Here is a 23869-nt window from a genome sequence, read left to right as displayed (position 1 = left end):
CAGGTCTACGATAAACAAGACTAACTGTCTCCTGTACTTTTGACGCCTGCCTTTGCGACCATCCAAACCAGTGTGACGTCAGGAACCCAGAATGACGACTGTAACCCAAGGTCACGTGAGAACACGCAGTCTAGGAAGCTAGATGGATTATATGGCTGGCGAGAGATTATGGTAGCATGGTCCTGTCATGAAATCACAGAACTCGTAGTCAGAGCATCTTTGCATTATTGCATTAATTTCCCATTGAACTCTGGGCAAGAAACGTACAGGCAGTCCCCGGGTTACGTACAAGATAGGGACTGTAGGTTTGTTCTTAAGTTGAATTTGTATGTAAGTCAGAACTGGTACATATTGTAGGGGAAACTCTAGCCAAACATTTCTCCAGAGTTCAGTTTTATTCTCCCACACCTCACTTCCCTCAGTCCTTTATTCTCAAGCTGAGATGTCTGCTGAAAAAAGCCGCTCCGCGTCTCCCTGGTCTGCTGGGGGGAGGGAGGGCACCAGCTCCGCATATCCCTGGTCTGCTGGGGGGGAAGCAGCTAGTGCGGGGTTGCCTCACCCCGTTTGTAAGTAGGGATCCGATGTAAGTCGGATCCATGTAACCTGGGGACTGCCTGTACTTGCCCATCCCTTGATGTCCCCACCTGTGAAAGGATGGTGCCAACACTGACCTTAGCAGAGAGCAATGAGACTTCATTCACTCACCTCTGACATGCTGCAACATCCTCAGATGGGAGTCGCTGGACAAATGCAAAAGGCTGGTAGGGAGCCTTTCCCATCTGGCCTACAGCAAACCCTTCAACGCCTCCATCAAATGAGTCTGTCTCAGTCCACCCCACGACGGGCACATACCCACCCCAGAAAAGCTGCACAGCAACCCAGAAAAGCCCAGGACGAGCTGAGCCACAAGGAGTGGTCACCCCTCTACCCAAGAAGGGCAGCCCTCTGCGTCCAGGCTGAGGCATGCCAGAGAGCGAAGCACACGCTGCCTTTACCCGCGCTGCACCCGCTCTGAGGCTACACAGAGCACCTTTCAGAGCTGTCTTTCCTCAGGCCTAGATGGGGGGAAAGGAAAGAGAAATATCACCCCGCCCCTCCTCCCCCCGGGGCTGTGGTTGTGAGGAAGGAAAGGCTCATTTAAATGTCTTTGATCATTAGCAAATATCCCCCTGAAATGTCAGTGGAAAATGGCAGGCAAAGGTGAAATAATTCACATTTAAAATTGATTTTCTGGGAGCTTCCTTCACTCACGGTGCACCGGAGTAGTCGGTAGCAGATAATGGCTGACGGGGGATGTCTCTTGGCACAGCTCTTATACATAACAGACAGCACTGAGTTTGTGCTTAGGCATTCCAACGGGATACCTGCACTTCGGGCCCAACTCCAGTCTCAGGGACACAGTTGGGGGCCTGGAACGGCTCCACATGTGCTGTACTCCAGCTCACTGAAATCACGAGGGGGCCCATGAGGAGAGAGCTTTGAAGGGGAGTCGGATCAGGGCCACCCCGATCCCGGCCTTCAAGCAATGCCAGAATCTGGCTCCTCCAGCAGACATCACCAAAACCCATGCGCTGCAGAAGAGTCTGACATTTGAATGCACAAACAGGGCGATGGAGCTTAGGCCCTTCTGAAGCCTTGACACTAAACACACTGATGTGCTTAAGAAAACTCACCCAAAAGGGGACCCTGCATTGGCTGTATTCAAGCCACCCCAGTTACATGCAACTCAAGGGAAGGATCTTAGCACACTGCAGATGTGATTTTACTCCTGTAAAATAAATGGTTGGGCCTGTGGGAGAGCTCTGAGCTGCAGACGGCATTAGAGAGCCACGGCCAATCTTTCCTCAGGCCAGTGGCAGAAGTGCGCGTTTACTCAGAGTCTGGAGAAGCCATTAGCCGCGAAAGCCAACAGATCAGCCTTAGGATAAGGGTGTTATAGGCAGACCCTGAAATGACAAGGCAAGAGTGGAATGCCCACAGCATTAAAAGTGGACAAAAAAAAGAGTAGCTAGGAGAGATCAAACCAGCAAGGGGACCTCATGCTGTTCCACAGGAGTATGGTGGTTACTCCTTAAAAAACTGGGAAATCCCCCTTTAGAGCGGCATTTCCTGAACTTTTGAGGCTGAGTGCCCTTCAGGAAAATCAGACCCACAACCTAGCCTGCTCTCCTTCTGTCTTGCCTTGTGTTGCTACAGGCCTACCCACAAGGAGCAGTCCCCCAGAGTAGACTGTACAGATCTTCAAGACTAGACCCTTCCTGTCCTTTCCTACATGCTTTGATAAGCTTGGAAATAGTTCAATGAGCAGGCAGGCACCTGAGTTAGCATCCACAGAGTTAGTTCCTGAAATTAACAAGCAAACTTTAATCTATGACAGGTGACTCATGGGGAGAAGCACAAAAACAAAACAAAACAAAAGAAAAAACAGCAGCCAAGAAACAGCAACATCAGTTTCATCAGCTGTTTCATCAGGGCTCTATGACGTATCAGACATTTCCCAATTTTGCATGCCCAAGGAATTTCCCATTAAAAATGCAGTGACTTTGTGGGTGAAAGCAATCAGTTAATTCATTTCAGGCATTAATACAGCTGCCATTGCCATAGCATTTGAGGGCCTTGCTCTCTTTATTGTGTTTAAGCTCACTTCGCCCGAGGAGGTTGAAAAGAGCTATCATCTCCAATTTACAGATGAGCCACTGAAGAGCGAAGGACTGCTCAATGCAGAAAACTAAGCTCAGCATAGCTATGGTGTGTTTGTGTGAGACAGAAATCCATCCCCCTAAGAGACACAGACCTAACCCCCAGTGTAGATGGTTGATGTACAAATTGGACCATTCATCTGAAATCACACATTCCCAAACTCTGAAAAGGCAGATAACATGGAACCTGCATCCCAGTCACTCCTGCAAAACACACTGTGACTGATGAGGCCCAAACCCCAGAATCACGTCCTCTGTCATCCCTAAATTAGAACCATCATTCAAGCTCCTTTTCTATGACTCAAGAGGGCCAGACCCTCCTCTGGGGTAAATCAGCACGGCTCCCATTGACTTCAGTGGAGTTGCTTGTTTGCACCAGCAGAGGATCTGGCACGTCATCATCAAAAGCACACGATGAAGCAGGCTGGGTTGGAGTCAGTGTTGGCTGACATCTAAACATGTCCAACATTGCTACCTCACACTGCTCTGAACAACTCTCTTCCCATTTCTGACTAGGAAGTGAGCAGCACAGGCCACCTCTCCTCCACTCCACAATAAAACATCCCTGTTGCCCCACCCAAAGAATATTCAAGTCTCCAAGATCCTGTGCTGCCAGTAGGGATGTAAAAGGTTAACTGGTAAGCTTCCCCTCCCACTCCCCCGCCCCCGCCCCACACTGCAGGTTACACACAAAGCTTAGTTCTTTGTCCAAGCAAGTGAGCCAGAAGGAACGAAAGCAAAACCAGGGAATATGACAAAAACAAAGAACAAAAATGAGCTAAGCAGTAAATGCTTATCAAAAACAAACCAAGAGCTTCTCATTTCCAACAAAGCTGCATTTCCCAAATTCCCAAGACACTAGAACTGCCTTGGTCACGTAGTTGGAGCGAGTTACCTACCGCTTTGGGGCAATGGATGTATCTAGCGAGACTGATGATCAAATCGTGGGTGATTGGATCCACTAGGTTTCGGAAGCTGGCGTATCTGTACAAGACGTCATCCAGAGAGGTCGATTCCATTCCTAAATCCTGCAGAAAACAGGAGTCAAGTTAGTTACCCTCAGAGATCTGATGGCTACAGCCCGTCTCTCCCAATTCTCCTGAGTTGGCAGTCTCAGGGCAGAAGCTAAGGAACTGAGATGTGCCTGTTTCTAAGTAACTTGGCAAGCTGCTATGGGCACGCTTTTACTCTGATGCTTTACCTGCATAATGGAGAGCAGACACTAGGCTCCAGGGCTTCAAACTTGGCTCCCTTCACAAGCAATCAATTCACTGAGCGAGCTGTACTCAGCAGACCTCTCACTCACCCAGGGACTAGCCAGAGGTGATGCCACTGAAATCAGGGCTATCAGAACTGTGCCAGCTGGGAGAATCTGACCCAGCGTGTCCCATCACACAGTGAGGTAAGACATCTTGGCACAAACCCCATAACCCTATTAAACACCCTTGTGTATATCGACCATCCCACTCCTTAACATTTCATAAAAGGTTTGGGGGCAAGGGATTAAATACAGTTTTTCAATTTATTTCAGACATCGTCTCTCTTTTAACTATCTCTTGTTCCTCGAGAGCAACTCCCCAAGGGCCACAGGAGCACGACTCAAGCTTACTGATGGATTACAGGGAGTTCTACAAACAGAGCAGCTTCTTCTCAAAGATAAAAGCCCTTTGCTCCACTTCTAATACAAGGATGCCCTTGTGGTTAGGGCAGTGGGCAGGGACTCTAGAGATTTGGGTGATTCCCAGCTCTGTCACAAACTCTCTGTCTGACCATGGGCAAGTCACTTAAATCTCTCTCTGCAGCATTTTGTGCCTGAACACTAGGGTGGGATAGACTGGGGCAGTGGTCTCTGTAAGCGGCGTACTTGTGCAGCCACTCAGGAAAATGAGCACCCACAGTTAGCTTTTGTGTTTCTCTTGGTGGTGCACATTCACACATGCCTCAGAGCACATAAACATTTATTTTGCACATGGATGGAAAATTTAGAGGGAACATTGGTCTGGGCTGTAAGCCCTTGTAATCACAAGGATCTGTGACCACTTGCCCTGTAGCCTGCTCGCCAGACCCAGCCTTAGGGCGAGGTGAGCAAGGCGGCTGCCTTGGGCCCTGCGCCTTCAGGGCCCCGTGCTGCCCAGCACCCACCCACCCCCGCCTGCTGCCCTGGCTGGGAGCCACCTAGCCACGCAGTGCAGCCAACCTCAACATGCCACCTTGGGCCCCACAAACTCTTTGACCGGGCCTGGCGCTCGTGAACACACACACACACACACACACACACACACACACACACACACAACCTTTCACAGCTGGGATCATAGTCCATCCATCTCGACACCTTGCATTCCAGGTACCTACTTCCAAGTGCGACGTGCACCAACCCAACTGCTGTCAGACTTGCCTCCCATTCTGTAAAGTACTTCTGTCGACAGGCCCCACCAGCCTTCACAGGACAGCCTAAGATGGTGCTTTCAGAGTTAACACTGGAGTGAGTAGCTGCCCTACCAACATCACCCCAGTCTGTGTCAGTGAGTAACAGCAACATCTGGCAACTCGGAATTTCTCGTGTGGCTTTGGTAAGCAAGATCAGCTCTCTCTCGGGATGACTCGTTCACCAGCTGAGCTGAGATTCCAAGCAGCGTGTACACACCCTGCACACACATTCGTCACACACTGCACATTTCAGGCTGCCTCCCTTTTCTCACACTTGGACAGGCAGGAATGGAGCCATATGAGTGTTCCCCAAGGCATGCCCTAGAAGTAGGGCAAAATGGGAATGTAAAATGATGACTCCAGGGAGAAGGGAAAACATCAGGAAGGACCAAAAGTTTTCAATTGAGGGGAGGTCCTGGATGATTGGAAAAAGGCAAATGTAGGGCCCATCTTTCAAAAAGGAAAGAAGGACGATCCAGGGAACTGCAGACCAGTCAGCCTCACCTCAGTCCCCGGAAAAATCCTGAAGGGGATCCTCAAGGAATCCATTTTGAAGCACTTGGAAGAGGGGAAAGTGATCAGGAATAGTCAATAGGATTCACGAAGGGCAAGTCGTGCCTGACCAATCTGATTAGCTGCTATGATGAGGTAACTGGCTCTGTGGATGTGGGGAAGGCAGTGGACACGATATATCTTCACTTCAGATAGTTTTCCCAGCGCTGGCTCCCTGCTGCGCGGGGGGTGAGCAAGGGAGGGGCTTGGCTTGCGCTTCAAAAGAGCCGTAACTGGCTCCCTAGTGAGCCATAATTGGCTCACGTGTCATAGGCTGCCGACCCCTGGGCCAGAGTGACCTAGACAAATTGAAGGATTGGGTCATGGAGCGAGGCACTATCTGAATTACTTCTAAAGGCCTCTCCTCCAGCCTTGGAGCAGGGACCACTGGACCCAGAATTCAACTGATTTTAAAACAAGGGAACCGGATGGGGCCACCGAGGAGAGAACCTTGGACATTGCTCACTGCTCCTTGAAGCTGTCCGGGAGCCAGTGCACGCCACCCAGAGGAATTCTGCCCGGATGCGTGTCACTAGGGAGAAGCGGAATAGGCACTCCCTCATCTAGCATCCTCCTCCTGGTGCTACAAATGGCGGCTTTCGCCAAGGTCAGGAGGAGGTCGGCGAGGCCTCGCGACTTTGTGGGCCCATGGATGGGGTGCGCATAAATGAACTGGTGTGGGGAAAAGTGCAGCCAGAACCTCAGCAGGAGGGTCTGGAGGAGCCGGAAAAGGGGCTGCAGCTTGCTGCATTTGAGGTAGGCGTGCGCCAGGGTTTCCCTCATGCCACAGAAGGGGCGGGTGTAGGGAATGGGGGTGAACCTCTCCTGATACATGCCCGTGCTCACGGCTCCATGGAGGAGCCTCCAACTGATGTCCACAATGGGCCACGGGATCAGGGTGGAATACACACTGGCCCACCAGAGTGCCTTCCCCTCGACAAGTGTTCGGTGGTCCTGCCACTTGATATCGGGGCGGGATACAAGGGCAAGGAAATGCAGCGTGTGGAGCGCAAGTGTGCACAGTTTGGAAACCGACCAGCTGCAGATCCTGGGATGGGGAGGCGAGGCTGGAACATGGAACAGGGGCCCAAGAAAAAGGGCTGGAGGGCTTGCAGTGGGGGTGGGGCAGGGCGTACCCTCTCCCAGGGCTCACTGCAGGAAAACAAGAGTGGGTTGTGGCAAAGTCTCCCGCACCTCTTGGAGTATGCGCAGGAGGGTTCAGGGGGGTGGAGAGCCCCATGTGCTGAGCAAGGGCTTGCCAACACGCTCCACACCTGAACTGTACAAGAGCCTCTGGACACAATACTCCAGATGTGGCCTCACCGGAGCCGAAGAGAGGGGAATAATCACTTATCTAGATCTGCTGTCAGTGCTCCTCCTAATGTAACCTAATATGCCATTAGCCTTCTTGGCTACAAGGGCACACTGTTGTCTCGTATCCAGCTTCTTATCCACTGTAATCCCCGTAGGTTTGTAGTTACTCAGAAACCTACAAAGTCCTTCACTCTTAGTCTGTCAGGGTATGTCTACACTACCCCGCTAGTTCGAACTAGGAGGGTAATGTAGGCAGACCGCACTTGCAAATGAAGCCCGGGATTTGAATTTCCAGGGCTTCATTTGCATAAGCGGGGAGCCGCCATTTTTAAAACCCCGCTGGTTCGAACCCCGTGCAGCGCGGCTACACGGGGCTCGAACTAGGTAGTTCGGACTAGGCTTCCTATTCCGAACTACCGGTACACCTCGGAAGCCTAGTCCGAACTACCTAGTTCGAGCCCCGTGTAGCCGCGCTGCACGGGGTTCGAACCAGCGGGGTTTTAAAAATGGCGGCTCCCCGCTTATGCAAATGAAGCCCGGGAAACTCAAATCCCGGGCTTCATTTGCAAGTGCGGTATGCCTACATTACCCTCCTAGTTCGAACTAGCGGGGTAGTGTAGACATACCCTCAGAGTCTGTACAGTAGGGATGTACAACAGAATGTTGTGTGGGACCAATGTTCCCGCTAAGATTTTCCATCCATGAGCAGGGTGAGTTTTGTCTTGCTTGGAAATGTTTGTCCGAAAGGAGTTCCCTGAAAGGAGAGCTGAGGCACAAGCCCTGCTGGGAGAAGGCTATAAACAGAGGATGTTGGCTACTGAAAATTTTGCAGTATTATTTTCTCTTTATTTGACTTCATATTAAATAAACATTTCAAGTCATGCACCTTGTTAATTACCCTTTGTTTTAATATTCTTTCTTCCAATCGGGGCTTAGGGTCAGGGGAGCACGCGGAGTCTCCTCCCCTCTCCATAGGGAATCACCAGCCATTTAAAACAGCTGGTGGTTCCCTCTAGGCGCCACATGCCCTTGGCAGGGTGGGGTGGTAAGAGACTTCACGCACTCCCCTGCCCCCAGACCCAGAATGACCTGGGAACAGGGAAACATGTGACGTCTCCTCCCCCTACCAGGAGCACACGGCACCAGAGGGAACTGCCAGCTGTTGAAAATGGCTGGTGATTCCCTATGGGCACTGCATGCCCCTGGCACAGCGGGGGTAGGGGCTGAGAGATTTCACATGTTCCCCTGCCCTGTGGCTGAGCACACAAAGCCTCCTCTTTGACCCACACGGTGCCTGGAGGGAACCACCCCTTCTGCCTGATGTCCCGCCCCCTCCATGGGCAGAGTTGGCCCAGGAAGCACCACCACAATTGGTGAAGTGCCAGCCTACAAAGATTATTGCCTGCCCTTGCATTAGACCATGGTGGGCAAAATATGGCCTGCAGCCTGGCTCTAGCTATAATACTCTGGGTCGCCAACGGCCTGTGGCTCAGGCTGCCTGCCTGGCATGGCCCCACATACCACTCAAAGCGGCCACCTGCATGCCCTGAGGAGGGGCGCGTCGCACACTGCTTGTACCATACGCATGGCCCAGGCAGCTTCCACTGGCCAGTTTCTGTCCGATGGGAGCTGTGAGGATTGTGCTGGGAGTGGAGGCTGCGTGCAAAACTGCCCTTCCCCGCTCCCCGGGGGGATGCAGTGCAGAGATGCACATGGCCCGAGCAGCCAGCTATATTGCGAGGTGTGTGGGGCCACGACAGGCAGGGCGCCTACCTGAGGGTCCCGCTGGGGCTGCTGGCTGGGAGCTGCCTACTACGGTAAGTGCCTCCCAGTTATAACCTGCACCTGGCACCCCACCTGCCTCCCCCCAACTCCCTGCACCAGATCACAACCCAGACCCTCCTCCAACATGGCAATCTCCTACCCCAAGCTCCCTTCCACACCCAACCTCCCACACCCCGCACTTCCTCCATTACTATTAGAGAGGAGTGCGGCCCTTGGCCACTTACCAAATTCTTGGCATGCCCCCTCCCCCCATCGAAAATGACTTATTAGACCCTTGCATTAGACTCATTTTATTCCTTCCTTTCCCCCAAAATAGTATTTGAACTTTGTTTCATATTCAATCTCATTTTAGGAGGCTAAGACACAGCAGAGACCCCATGCAGCTATCCTGGAGAGCTCACCAACTTTCGGAGACACTTACAGCCTCTCACCACAATGCATTCGACAGAATGCATCAGTGTAAGAGTATCAGCAGTCAGAAAAGCAAACCGTCAGTAATCAAGACATTTAATAAGAAAGGTCCAGTTGGAAGAAGCACTAAAACCCATCAATGTGGAAGAAGTCTGGGAAATCTTCCAAGATGCTATAATTAAAGGCATAATAGAATGCAGTTATTCTGAAATACACAAGAAAGAAGAAGTGACTAATGTGACTTCACGAGGGATTGCTCCAAGATCAAAAGCTTGTAGGGAACAGATATGCATGGCCAAAAAAAAGCAGAAAGAGATAATATTAGATAAAAGTGTCCAAAGGAGGACTACAAACGGGCTTTTAGGCTCTCTCATGGTGGAAAGAAGGCCCATTAAAAGAACCAACATCTGGGACAAAATGAACAAGAACTCAAAAATGGGCTGAAAAACTGAAGCCCTTTTTGAAATTGGATTTTAACAAAAGCAATAATGAAAGGCAGTTAGGAAGGGAGGAAAGCCTTCTAAATACAGCTATTGATAAAGAGCACTCAAGAGATTACTTGGAATTTTTAAATCTATAACACATAGATGTGGGGGTGCTATGCAAAATAGCAAATGAACAAAACAATAACACCTACCTCTGCTATTTACATAATATATAGGGTTTTTTTTAAACTAATTCACTGAGGACTAGGGAGGTACCAGAAAACAGAAGGACAGTAAACGTGGTGCTTCTCTTCCAAAAGCATGGAGTGGCTAATTCTGATAATTACAGTCCCATAATTCTAACTTCTAGTCTTTGTAAAGTAACTGGACCAACACGGCACTAGACCTCAGCCTTAACTACGGAAGAGCTGGAGCTTTGCAATCAACATGATCATGAGACATAACCTATATGGGATTATGAAGACCTGGCCTGAAAAAGTCATAGAATTTGGCATTTTTTTTCCTTAGGAGAACATCATGGCTTTTCCATGACAAAAAACAAACAAACAAAACCAAACAACTAGGAGTATAAAATAAAAATAATATATATTGTAATGGGATGAAACTATGATATGGAAATTTTAGGATGACTATAAGGGGAAAAACTTTCTGATAGTGAGAGCTAGTAAACAGTGTAATAGCTTCCCAGGTGAAAAGGTGAACCGGAACACTGAAAGCTAAAGCTGAACAAAACACCAGGAATTGTTCAACAGCCTCCAGTTATCTTCAAACCTCACAATCCCAAATTTGCTTTCATACCTTTGGGGGAAGGGCAAATTTAACTGCAAATCAATAATCCAGGGGCTCCTGGTACAATTATATTATTCATTTTTGTATTTAACTTATTTTTTAAAAACTCAGTTTTTGCAACTGAAATGAAGCACTTCCCATCTGCCGTATCAGAGCACAGAAAGGAAGGATGGTCCCATGGTGAAGGTGCTAAAATGCGACCTGCTCTGCCACAGACTTCCTATGAGACCCGTGGCCAAGTTACTTAGTCTGTCAGAGTCTGTCCAATAGGGATAACAGCATCGCCCTGCCTCTGGATGAAACATTAGATTGCATTGCCATTATGGAAGATAGAATTTAGGTGCAAACCTGACACTGAGCCTTGACAACAGGAGAAAATCCTGCACAGGAGGGAGCAGATTAGATCCAATAGACCTTTTCCATCTTTAATATCCAATATCTATGACTTTGCAAATTAAGATAAGGTATGCAGAGAAACAGCCTGGTTTATTTTTCACCTCAAACACCCAGCTTCTCTTCAAGTAAAATGAAATCAGCGGGTTTCACACTTTTTCTCTCATGACATAGTTGAAGAAAATCGTTGATGCCGCGACCCAACATGATCTGGAGTGCGGGCTCCGGGGTGGGGCTGAGGCTGGAGCTTTGGGCTATAGGTAGGGGCTCCAGCTTGAGGTGGGGTCAGGGCTGGGGCAGAAGGGGCTTCCCTCGAGCGGCTCCCGGTCAGCAGGGGCGCTAAGGCAGCTTCCTGCCTCTCCAGGCACCGCAGACCATGCTGCCCCCAGAAGCAGCCGGCAGCAGGCTCCCAGCCAGTGAGGGGGCAGAGCTCTTCCTCGTTCCCCCTCTTCCCTCTCCCAGGAGCCGGGGCCACGACTGCCCGGCTCAGTGTCACAGCACAGTCTATGGTGCCTGGACAGGCAGGTAGCTGCCTTACCACCCCCAGTCTGCAGCAAAAAGATCCAGTGCCTGACATTTCCCGACTCAGTACTGGGTCACAAGGCCTAGTTTGAAACCCACTGGATTAGACCATTAGACAGCTTGGCTTGTCCAGGGGTCTTGGGAATTGTGGTACCATAAACAAACAAGCAGCAATCCCAGATGGGTACACGAGAACCTTCACGCCACAATGTGCTAACATGTATTGTGTATAAACAGGCTGGCCCTATCTAGTCTGGTATCTTTGGGACCTGACTCATGTCAAAGCAGAGAGTTTCCTGAACCATGGAAGGTCAAAAGTGTCTAGCAGCATTCCCAACACTTCCACTGCTTACTGAGCTCTTAGAAGATATTTAGGGGTAAATTAGAAGCTAAACAGCACAGAACACAGAGGACCAGTGGCTGTAAACAAATGTTATGGGACTGTGGGAAATTTGCCACACTCACGATGAGTGAACTTCCAGCTAACTAAAATCATGCTGGACTACGGATGTTGCCAGGCCAGAGAGTGCCAGACTACAGAAGTTCAACTTGCACCACATAAGTTACAAGAAAGGCTGCACCACATTGTTTTTTTAAGCAACTTAACTTTAGGATTGTTTTCAAAAGCCATGACCTTCCAGCATACACAACTAAGGGAAATGAATGATGGAGAACAGAATAAAGCCTCTAAAAATGACCTGCAGTAGCTTTTACCATACAAAAGAATGTCCCAAGTTTAAGATCCACAACCTTGGCAACTAACAAGCAAGCTGGAAATTACTTCTTTCCCATGCGATCAAGCTCTGGTTTCTAGTCCAGCAGGGACACAAGAAAATGGAATTCAAAGCAGGGAAACTTTTATATTTGGAAGAGCAAAGAATGTTCTAGGGACCTGAGGCTGATCTTTCTGAGCTTCAAGTGAGGATAAATTTAAGGAAGAGATTCCACGTTTCACTGGCAGATTGACGGAAATACATAAATACCAAACGCAGCTGCCTTCTACTCTGGAGGGCAAAACGTCAGACTCTCAACACAGACACTGAACAACAACGGTTAATAAGGGACACAGAAGAATGTGTTGAATTTAGTTCAGACTAAGACAAATGTCATTACCCAAGCTGGAATACAGCCAGGGTACCGTTGCCAATATTCCTCGTCTGAAATGTGCTTTTGGTGCTGTAATGACTATACCAGGCCACAGCCTTAGCTGAACACTTTATCTTGGTTCTCACAGCCTGACACATAAAAAAGGGAGCTAACATTCAAAGGAATAGCCGTCAGCTAGACCTGACTAATGGTTCAGTTTTCAAAACTCCAGTCAGTCGAATCCACCATTGCTAGTCACACAAGTATTAGCCAGAGCTGGGTGTTAGCAGGAACTCAGAAGAAGTGGGCATTATTCGTGCCCATATTGTAACAACAAGAGTTTGCCCGTTTCCTGATACCGCAGTAAATCTCTCCAAACTGCCCTTGGAGAGGACAGATCATTAGAAACTGTAACCAAAGACAAGGGATTCAGGCTGCTTGAGCAGACGGCTCCCATCTCTGATCTGTCATTTTCACTCATCACCCTACAGCGAAATGGGTGGCAGACTCACGGCATTGCCTGGAGGAAAGTTCACCTGCATAAGGACCACTGGCGTACGGGTTTGCAGGATCGGGCTCCGGGACACCATCCACACACCACCTCTCGTCTGCTCAGCTCAGAAACTACATGAGGAGGCTGGGTGTCCGTTCACCACAACACCCTGTTCTCTGTCAGACAGCTCCATCTTTCATTGCCAGGGTGAGGGACGCTGTTTACGTGGTTCAAATCCAAAGAAGGCCAATGCATCAACCCTGCAACGCAATCACTCTATTAGCTGCTGGAGCTCACATTAAGAACTCCTCAGGGGAGCATTAAAAGGAAATATGACAAGTTTAATCAAGAGCCTGCCACTTCCATCTTCTAAAGGAGCTAGCTGGAAAGACCCAGTGCTGGCACGGAAAGCCCAGACTGCAAGCTGTAAACCGAGCTTTAATGTACAGAATGCATCTCAGAGGCACTAAAGCTGAGCTAAATGGCAGCCTGTGAACGTTTACTTTTCTTGCTGCACCTGCTCCAGATCTGCAGTTTCTGAGGAGGTGGCAGAACACCAGGGCAAGATAAAACAGACCTCTGGGCCTCTCTTATTCACACTTTCCACTGTTAAAACAGAGCGATAAAAGTCTCCGTTTACCAGATAGTGTCGAAGGTCACCCAGCAGCTCAGTGGGAAAGCCAGGAAACGGACCCATTTCCATCACCACAGCTTGTAGACCAGTGGGTCTCAAACTTTTTGCCCCATGGCCCACCCCATTCAATGCAGACCTTTCCATGGACCACTAGCCAACCACCCATCATGACAAAATGAGTGCAGGGGGCGGGAGTGAGGGGTCTGGCCCAGAGATAGGGTGCAGGATCAGCTGAGGATGGGGGTCTGGGAAGGAGCAGGGTGGGCGTGTGGAGTTGGGCATAACAGGGATGGGGATGCTTACCTGGCTTCATGTCCCCGCTGCTCACAAGCACCGCCCCCTGCTGCCTCCATTGGCCAGTGGGAGTACCAGGGAAAGCCTCCACACAAGAGGTTTCCTGCACTGCCGTTTCCCCAGTCCGGGAAGGGGGAATGGCAGCCCACTGAGCCACTTCCTTGACCCACAAGGTTTGCTGCAGGAAGCTGGTGCTAGGGCTCCAGCCTCACAATGGAGGGGCCCACGGGACTGGAGTGCCAGTGCAGGTTCCCCTCTGCAAGCCCCGAGCCTGTGGCCCACCTACAAGACAGGTGCAGACCACATTTTGATACGCACTGCTCTAGACTGCCTTGTTTGTCCGGGCTCTGCTGCTGACTTCTGGATTCTATCCCTGCCTTAAGGCACTGTCTGGCTTTGGCCAACTTACTTCACTTGGGTATGACTTGGTCTAGACTTAAATCTTGTACCGGCATAGCCATCTCCACTGAGATTGCCTATAGAACCCTCAGTGCCAACATAATTATGCCACAACAAAGTGATTTTGTCAGCATCGCCAATGTCATTTGGGGGGATGGCATTACTGCCTCAGCAGAACTCAGTCAGCTCAGTAGGGGAGATATGGCCTTAGCATTGGCTCCCACATCTGTAAAATGGGGTCAATGATTCTTCCCCTTCTCCATAAGAGACTTGTAGACCCATGCCTGGAAGTGTTATGCAGTTACTAGTAATGATCTTTTCACTTTTGTTGCTAGTCAGCTGCTTCTTCAGCCACGCATGCCCGTCCAATGGTGCAGGGCTTGGATACAAACAAAACTTCACTTGGTTTTATAATTGACTGAATTATTTTGATTAATACAAGGTTGGTTGATTGTGTTTAGCCTTGTTCTGGCTGAGCTCAAAAACACCTAGTCCTTTAGTGGTGAAAGTAGGTGCTTTATGGACAGTTAAAGGGTCTTATTTGCAAGATGATGAGCATTCTCTCTCTCTCTCGCACAAATATTTATAGATATATACACACACACACACACACACACACACACAGTGTCGTGTACAAAAACAAACACTTATAAATATATAAAGAAAATAGATATTTCAGAATTGAGAATTTTGAAATAACCCATACTTTAAATACAAAAGAATATAATGGAAAATTTTATGCAAAATGTAATTAGATTTTTGTTAGAAGACATTTAGAAACAAATACGTTTTTAGAAGAGGAAACTGGGGAGGAGGCAGGAGAGGAACCCATGCGTCTCCATCACTCTAAGCCGATGGGTAAAGAGAGCCCTGCTGCCTGGGCTTGGAGCAATTGACTCGTTAACGATACCGCCATTCACCATCATATTTCTTCCACTGTTTGACGTAACTGAAGAGTGTCGCTAAACACAAAGTGTAATGAATAAAGACTCTTGTCATCCTTGAAACAATACAGAGCCTGTAAGCCTTTCACTTTGTCCCCTCCCCAGCCTTCAGCGGGACAGATTATGTTCATTACCATTAATGAATTGAAAGGCTTTGGCTTGTGTTGTACATTAACACGGTGCATTTCATACGACATATTTCCAGTTACGTACTCTGTGCCTGTATCCTCTACACTGGGCCAGTGGCGGAGGGGAGAACAGAGGCCAGGAAACCTGATTTTTAGACTCCACCCATTAACAGTGTGTGCTACAGGGAGGAGGGGAGAGAGAGTTATGGCAGCGGCACAGGGGAACAGAGCAGAGGGACTTGACCTCTCTATACATCGTCCAGACTCTCCTCGCAGATCAACTCAAAGCATGGCTGGGAACTTCATTTTTTTCAGTTCCTAAAACATTGTCTACAATGGTCTATTTCAGTCCCATACTCTGTTTCCAACTCAGTGGCCATGGTCAGTCTTCAGAAACCCCCCAAAAGACAGCCCATGCAATGCAGTCTAACACTTGTGCAAGCTAGGGATGTTAAATATCGGTTTATCAAACAGTCGAGCAACCTCATGAATTCTTACCAGTTAGTCGATTATTCTATAGTTCCGGGGGGCGAGGCTTCAGCCTCACACCTGAGGAGCTTCCTGCCAGACTGGGTCAGACCAAAGGTCCAATAAGCCCAGTATCCTGTCTGCCAACTGTGGCCAATACCAGGTGCCCCCAGAAGGAATGAACAGAACCATCAAGTGATCCCATCCCTGTCACCCATTCCCAGCCTCTGACACACTGTGGACACCATTCCTATCCATCCTGGCTAATAGCCATTGATGGACCAGAGTCCTCCATGAATTTATCTAGCTCTTTTTTGAACCCTGTTAAAGTCCTGGTCTTCACAACATCCTCTGGCAAGGAGTTCCACAAGTCAACCATGTGTTGTGTGAAGAAATACTTCCTTTTGTTTGTTTTAAATCTGCTACCTATTAATTTCATTTGGTGATCCCTAGTTATGATGTTGTAGGAACAAGTACACAACTTTTACTTATTCACTTTCTCCAGACCAGTTATGATTTTATAGCCCACTATCATATCCGCCCCTTAGACTCCTCTTTTCTAAGCTGAAAAGCCCCAGTCTTTTTAATCTCTCTTCATATGGCAGACATTCCAAATCACTAATCACTTTCGTTGACCTTTTCTGAACTTTTTCCAGTGCTAAGATACCTTTTTGAGATGAGGCTCTTTCAGGTCCTTCTTTTGTAGATGTTACATCAAAGAACGTGACAACAGTCTGGCTGTTGGGGTCCTGAGTCCACTTCCTGTCACCCTGACCAACTTTGCAATCCCCTGTCTGTAGCCAGCTCATGTTTTACATCTCATAGGTGAGCTCCTTGGGGCAAGCATCAGCTTCTTGGTCTGCATTTGTACAGCACCTAGCACAATGGGGTCCTAATCTGAGGCTGGGGCTCTCAGGCAGTACTCCACTGCAAATAATAAACAATGAAAGACGTTCTCACAGATCTCTCAATTCCCAGCCCTGTACCTTACTCACAAGATCAACCTTCCTCATTAACCGTCATAGCCTCTCCAATCCCATAAGCAAGGAAAAGGGCCTAGATAGGGATTATTTCACCCACCAGTGGAAAGGCTGGGAGAAACCAAGCAGCTGATTAAGAACACATCTCAGTCCATGCGCAGCTTAGGGCAAGAAGCAAAGAGCATGGTCAGCTGAAACTGCACAGGGACCTTAGGAAGGTATGGCCAGGACACTGCGGTTAAGGATTCATTCCAAGAACCCCCATGGATCTTGGAATGAGGAGGTGGCATCATTTATGACCCACGCACCTCAGTACAGGGAATGGAGCTCCGCTGGACTGAGGCCTTAGTGAAGCTGCTCAACACAGACCCAGGACTTGGGGCTAAATTCTCCTCCGCTGCAGATCATCACCCCGCCCCAGGGCCTGAATTGCATGTCCCTCACTCAGCACACGTGCACTGCCTGAAGAGCTGCATGCAGAACCGAAGGGTGGCGTTTGCCCTCCGAAGTTTCTTTGAAGCATGGCCCTGCTTTCCTTTTCCAATCACAGCCACCAGCCTGCAGCCCCCTCTTTTCGTCCCAGGCCATGAACGTTCCAGCTCCCATCAAGTACTAATGGAGGCAGTGATATTATCATGACTAATCAGAGAAATGCCCCTAAGGGAATCTTTTTCCTGATCCTGCAAACAGCTGTGATAGTATCTTGACTCGGCTGTCATGGCTTTACAAGCACAATTACATTAGGTTTCTTTCTCTCCTTTAATACAGTGTGCGTGGTTGTTTTGCTTTTTCTTGGCATCTTTGGAGACTGACTATCTTCATGCACCCTCCCAGTGCAGGCCATGCAAGCTTCCCCATGGTGTCCACTCAGAGTGGTTCTGCCCAGAGACGAGGGAAACAGTTCAGCCTTCCATGGCCCACACAGTGCTGGGTGTCTTTGCTGAGAACACCTCCCAGATATCCAATTGTCGTGGCACTTCTGGGTGTCATTAATCCAGGAGGAACTGCTCCATCAACACCATTTCCTGAGGGTCACCAACCAAACACACCACACCCGTGACCTTTCAATGGCACTTGGATCTGCCAGCCTGCGTGTGAGACTGCGTCCCAGACCAGTCAGGAGACACACAGACTGTCAGAGCCAAAGACATTGTCTCCCTGGTGAACGACAGTTAGAAGGGCTGAGCATAAATGGTGAGGCAAGAAGAATAAATAGAAAAAAACTCCTTCCCTTCTTGCTTTCTCTTGCTCAGTCACCCTTCTCTTTGCTACACAGCGACTCCCATTTAGGAGCTGGGGGGAAGGGAGGAGAGGGAGATACAGGAAGCACTTTCCCGTAGGTGCAGCAATGCAAAAGTGCATGAACAACAGTTTGCAAAATGGGCCCTGAGCAGAGAGCAGGCAGATGCTATTTTTGCAGAACATGCTAACAACTGGGGCAGAGCTGGAAACACACCGCACGCAGGCAGGTCCCCCCATGAGCTCCCACAGAAAGGGCACAGTGCTGGCATGTTCTCTGCATTTCAGCTCCTATTCACTTTCCCAGAACTAGAGCTGTTAGCAGCTAGTCGGCTAAGCGTTTAATTGGTCAGTGATTGCTAATTGGTTAATGGTCCTGGTTAAATGCAACACCACCCTCCCTCCCCCACGGGGTCTGCATTTAGAACTCAGACCAGTAGGCTGGCTCAGGCCCAGCCCGTTGGACCGAGTTTTAAATGAACAGCCACCTGCCACTCAGCGCTGCTGCCTCTGACACACAGACGGGGTCTATGAGGGGACCTGCCTCTGTCCTCTCTCCTGCCCCGCGGTGCTGGTGAGGTAGAGCTATGTCTCGGCACTGCCAAGAGTCCTTTGCCATGCTCGGCTTCTGCACCACATCCCTTACTGAGGCTGGGGCACTTCACACCGAGCTGGCTCCTATAGGGCCTATTTTTCGGCCTGAGGGGGTTTTGGTGGTGCTTCCATCAGGAGCTGTTGGAGCCTATGCTCCCTGTCCTTTCTACTACAGCAGGCATGTCCAAAGTCCGGCCCGCGGGCCAATTGCGGCCCTTGTTCCGGTTTAATACGGCCCCACAGGTAATTTGGCAATATCTATCTTTTAAGGCCCCCAACGAATCCATATGTATTGAGATGAATACATTGTAAAATCTCAGTTAATGTCAGTTGGTCTAAATCAGTTATAAATATATTTGGACACAACATGTATACTTGGTGTTATGTTCCTGTTCATATTTTTTGAACTTAAAAGTTGACAGACAACCTTTATTACCAATAATATGTAATGTACTTTACAAAGTTCCTGACATATAGTTCAGCTTCCTGGATTTTTTTTTTATCTGGCCTTCAGATATGAAAGGCAGAGCGATTTAACACCTGTTTAGATTTGTCATCCATGTGACGAAATGAAAAGTATGCCGTTTGCAATAAACTTTGCATAAAATAGTTAATTTGCATTTAATTTTAATGGTTCAAAGAATGTCAGGCAAAATGGTCGGCCCTCACGCATGTTCACTTCATCCAAATCTGGCCCTCTTTGAAAAAAGTTTGGACTCCCCTGTACTACAGGGCTTAACGCTCTGACAGATCTTGCACTTTTCTGTGTGATGTTCTTTACGCAGGCAGCGAAGGCATGCATTGTGCAGGTCACTGTTGGGCATCTGGCATTTGCAAGCTGCGCACACTTGAAAGCTTGGGGCATTAGGCATGCCCAGGCACCCCAAGGGGCTGAATGCTTGGGCATTTGCCCACTGTTCTTTTATTTGACTAAATATCTTTATCATGGAGAAAAACAAAGCGAAGACCAGGAAAAACGAGAGCTACCGCTAGGGACTTGGCACTTATTAAGCAAGAGCCAGCTTCATTTCCAACATCACCACGGATGATAAGAGGGAGAGTGAGGTTGGCTGTGGTATATATGCCCTGATCTAGAGGCACCACTCTAGGGGGCTCCACAGCCAGACCTACAGGACCTGATTGGGAAAAGTTTCTGACATTTGTGCACACGGAGCACATATACCTGAATTGGAATTGACATGAACAATCACTAGAAGAAGAACTTGGAGAGAGGCTAAAAGTAACCATATGGAATACCTATGGGCAGGGAATATGGATTGTGGCTAGGGGTTTGCTAGTTACAGGAACTCACAGCTAAGACACAGGAACTGTCCTACCTAAAGGCTTGTCTACATTTGAAAGTGAAATCTGATTAAGGTAAGGTGTGCATTTAAAACACAACAGCTATCCCAGAGTAAATCCACATGTGAATGCTGCTATTCTGGAACATGAGTGCCTTGCTCCTGATAGCTTAGGCCTTTTTCTACACTTACCAAGAGATCAGCGCTATGGGGATTGATCGCCTAGGGGTCTATTTAGTGGGACTACCCACTAAATCAACTGCTGATTATGCTCTCGTTGACTCCAGTACTTCACCAGGTCGAGAAGAGTAAGGGAAGTGACGGGAGTTTCTCCCATCAACCCCCCATAGTGCAGATGCCGCTTTAACTCAAACTAAGGTACATCAACCCCAGCTACACTATTCCCAGAGCTTTGTTCGACATTGCTCCCTCAGGCGACCTAGCCTTAATCCACTTTGCAGCTATTTCTGAATCGCCTCGTGTGGAGAAGCCCAGGGTGACTTGCCAACAGCACTGTGGCCAATCTGGAAATTTAACCCAATTGTCCCAAGTCCAGGGACCACAACACAAACCTTCCTCCCTCTTCTCACTTGTTGCACCAGCTCTGTAGTTAGACTGTAACCCCCCGGCAGAGCCATGTCTCCCATTTCCAGACTCTGGCACAGTGAAGGGTGATCTAGGCTACAGAGTGGGCAGCATGAGTGGCCCTCCACTCAGCGAGGCGCAAAATTGTCCTACGCAAGACGGTCTCCCAGCACAGGGCAGTTTTGCTAAACCAGAACTCAGTGTGTGCTCACTGGACCGTAGCAGCACTTTGACTGGATGCAGAGTTGAGCGCACGGTTCCCCCAATGCTGTGTGCAATCAGCTCACATCTCACTTCACGTGCACATCACTTTAGCAGCAGCGGTAGGAAAAAAACGATGTGGACGGAAACCAGCCGAATCTGGCAACGGTAAACAAATGTCTTGTGGGCCACACAAAGAAGCCTGACGTGCCGCACGTTGCCCATAACTGCGCCAGAGAAATGAAAGTGATATTTGTACCACTGAGCAGCTGCAAACGAGGTACCAGTAAACCAGCACATTTGCCACTGCTGTGCAGCCTCCTGGAATAATCACTGACTGCCTCACGCTCCACAGCCCTTCCAATTGCTAACGGAACTCCCATGTCTAGGAAGGAGCATGGCGGAAAGGGATCTAGGGGTCATAGTGGACCACAAGTTGAATATGAGTCAACAGTGTGATGCTGTTGCAATAAAAGCAAATATGATTCTAGGTTGTATCAACAGGTGTGTTGTAAGCAAAACTCGTGAAGTCATTCTGCCGCTCTACTCTGCACTAGTTAGGCCTCAGCTGGAGTACTGTGTCCAGTTCTGGGCGCCACATTTCAAGAAAGATGTGGAGAAATTGGAAAGGGTACAGAGAAGAGCGACAAGAATGATTAAAGGTTTAGAGAACATGACCTATGAAGCCAGGCTTCATGTTTAGTTTGGAAAAAAGAAGATTAAGGGGGGACATGATAGCGGTTTTCAAATATCTAAAAGGGTGTCACAAGGAGGAAGGAGAAAATTTGTTCCTCTTGGTTACTGAGGACAGGACATGGAGTAATGGGCTTAAAGTGCAGCAGGGAAGGTTTAGATTGGACATTAGGAAAAAATTCCTAACTGTCAGGGTGGTCAAATATTGGAATAAATTGCCAAGGGAGGTGGTGGAATCTCCCTCTCTGGAGATATTTAAGAACAGGTTAGACAGACATCTGTCAGGGATGGTGTAGACGGAGCTTGGTCCTGCCTTGAGGGTGGGGGGCTGGACTCGATGACCTCTCGAGGTCCCTTCCAGTCCTATTATTCTATGATTCTTAAAAGCTCTGCTAACACTGGTTTTCAGACCTTGTCTCACCCTGAACGTGCCAGAGAACTCCTCATTGGAAGGTGTGTGCACTTCGGCATCTGGAGCTCATCAGTCGCTCACGTGATGGATGCTCAATCCTCAAATGCATTTGCTGTGACACCCCCTCGCTCACTTAACCACTGCTCTCCTGCAACTCCTCACCAGCACAGAGCAATCCAGATGTGCACTCAAGATTACAAGGGCTCTTGCAATGGAAACACTGGGGCACAAGGGGTTTTAAACTGATGGGCCAGGTCCCCCACTAGTGTAAATCAGCTTAATTCTATTGGTATCAAGAAGCCAGATCAGGGAAGCCAACTGCCTCTGCCAGGCCAGGGGCAAGGGAAAGGGTGGAGCCAGGGGCAGCCAGCCCTCAGCCCTTCAACATCCCCCAGAGCACACCGCCTGGCACTCCAGTGGCAGTTTAAATGGTCTGGAGCTCCAGCCACGACTGCAATAGTAGCACAGGCAGCCAGGGACCCTGGGCTCCTTCAAATCACTGGCACAGGAGCAACTGCCTCCTTTGTTCCCCTGCCCAGGTCGGCGGGCCTGGGCCAGATCCTTAGCTGGTGTAAATCAGTCCTGTACCACTGAACTCCAAGGGATGATAGTGAATGACAGATGCTGAGCATCTGAGCCATAGATCTGGTTTTAACGTTGGCATCTCTACTCTTCTCAGCTCTTCCCCCCTATGGCCACTGCCACGCCTGGAGGTGAGCATCTCCAGCAACGTTCCGCCGACCTTTGGAATTACTCCGTTGAAATGTTGGTGGTTGCCAAAACACTTTCCCAGGGGGTTGGATGATCCCTCCTAGATCCCCCACACGCTCAGCGGCGTTCGCTCATCTAGCTGGGAATCAGGAGTGACATACTCCGCTCTGTGTTCTGCAGGACAGACCAGGTGATCATAATTGCCCCTTCTGGCCTTAGACTCTATCACCCTATTTTTGAAGTGACCTAGTGGGAACAAAACCAGCTACTTGCAGTTACTGCTGGGAACTGGACTGTTTGCATTTATCATTTTATTCACATTCAACTACCATGCCGATGAACACCAGTGCTGGGAGCGTCATAATGATATCTGGTGTTCCTACAGCCCCTTCCATTATAGGCTCTCCAAGCTCTCCACTGCTATTAAGCCTCAGAACCTCAGTGTGGTAGGCAGACACGCCATGAAAGGGGAACCTTAGAATTGTGTGTCCTCCGGGCCTTGTCCAAAGTCACACAGGAAGTCTGTCCTAGGGCCGCCTAGGGTGAGCACCACATGTACACAGTGATGCTTACCGGTAACCAGCTAACACCCAGCTTGTCTGGAGCAGCTCGCACATATAGTTTAACAGGTTAACATTTTAACGGGTTTTGACATCCCTAGTCTGTCTCAACCCAAGTCCTATATCTCAGCTAAAAGACCAAGTTCTTCTGGCCATTTCTGTTCGAGACTTGTAAGTTCTTCCTCTTTCCCTAGCCCCTGTCTGCCAGAAGCTGGGAATGGGCAAGAGGATTTTGTTCATACTGACCACTGTGTGATGACAGCATACTGGGTAGATGGACCTTTGCTCTGACCCAGCCTGGCCGGTATGGCCTCTTCCTCGATCATCTCAACAGACAAATGGAGAATAGTATCATCACTCATTCCTAACCATGCCCAGTTCCTCCATTAAAGGTCATATCCCACGGTCTAGTCACTGGTCAGTCACTAGGTTAGACTGACCTTGGTTGTGTTCACAGTCTTTTGATTGCACTCTATCATCTGTTTTCGTCTTCCACACCTACCCACTATTGTCATCTTTTCATTTGTAGGAAATCCTGTATCCTGATTTCACATCCTACTCTAACCCTAACATGCCATCAAACTTGTCTAACATTCTTAATGTCCATTTCAAGAACATGACGAAAAGCTACAGAAATTCCATTCCCTCTTGTCTCACCAAATTCTGGTTTGAATCAGTTGCTTGATTTTCCACCAACTCTTACAGCACTGCATCGAGTTTTCAGACACAGCTTTTATAATTGCAGCTAGCTTGTCTGGAATTCTCTATGATTTTCCTATTTTCCATAACACGTCTTTCCAAACTGA

The 23869-nt window shown here is 48.8% G+C and overlaps 1 protein-coding gene across 1 annotated transcript in view; it reads right to left on the bottom strand.

Annotated features, from left to right (window-relative positions):
- Positions 1-23869, bottom strand: part of LRRC75A (leucine rich repeat containing 75A) — a 233548-nt gene that overhangs the window by 144610 nt on the left and 65069 nt on the right. Inside the window, exon 2 of the mRNA XM_006113077.5 lies at positions 3599-3727. Within this exon, the coding sequence (XP_006113139.3) occupies positions 3599-3727 (129 nt within the window). The remainder of the gene's footprint in view (positions 1-3598; positions 3728-23869) is intronic.

The sequence above is a fragment of the Pelodiscus sinensis genome, chromosome 21, assembly GCF_052426305.1.
Source record: "Pelodiscus sinensis isolate ZL-2025 chromosome 21, ASM5242630v1, whole genome shotgun sequence".
Taxonomy (NCBI): domain Eukaryota; kingdom Metazoa; phylum Chordata; order Testudines; family Trionychidae; genus Pelodiscus; species Pelodiscus sinensis.
The sequence above is the reverse complement of the archived record's forward strand: the minus strand, read 5'-3'. Positions and strand labels throughout refer to the sequence as shown.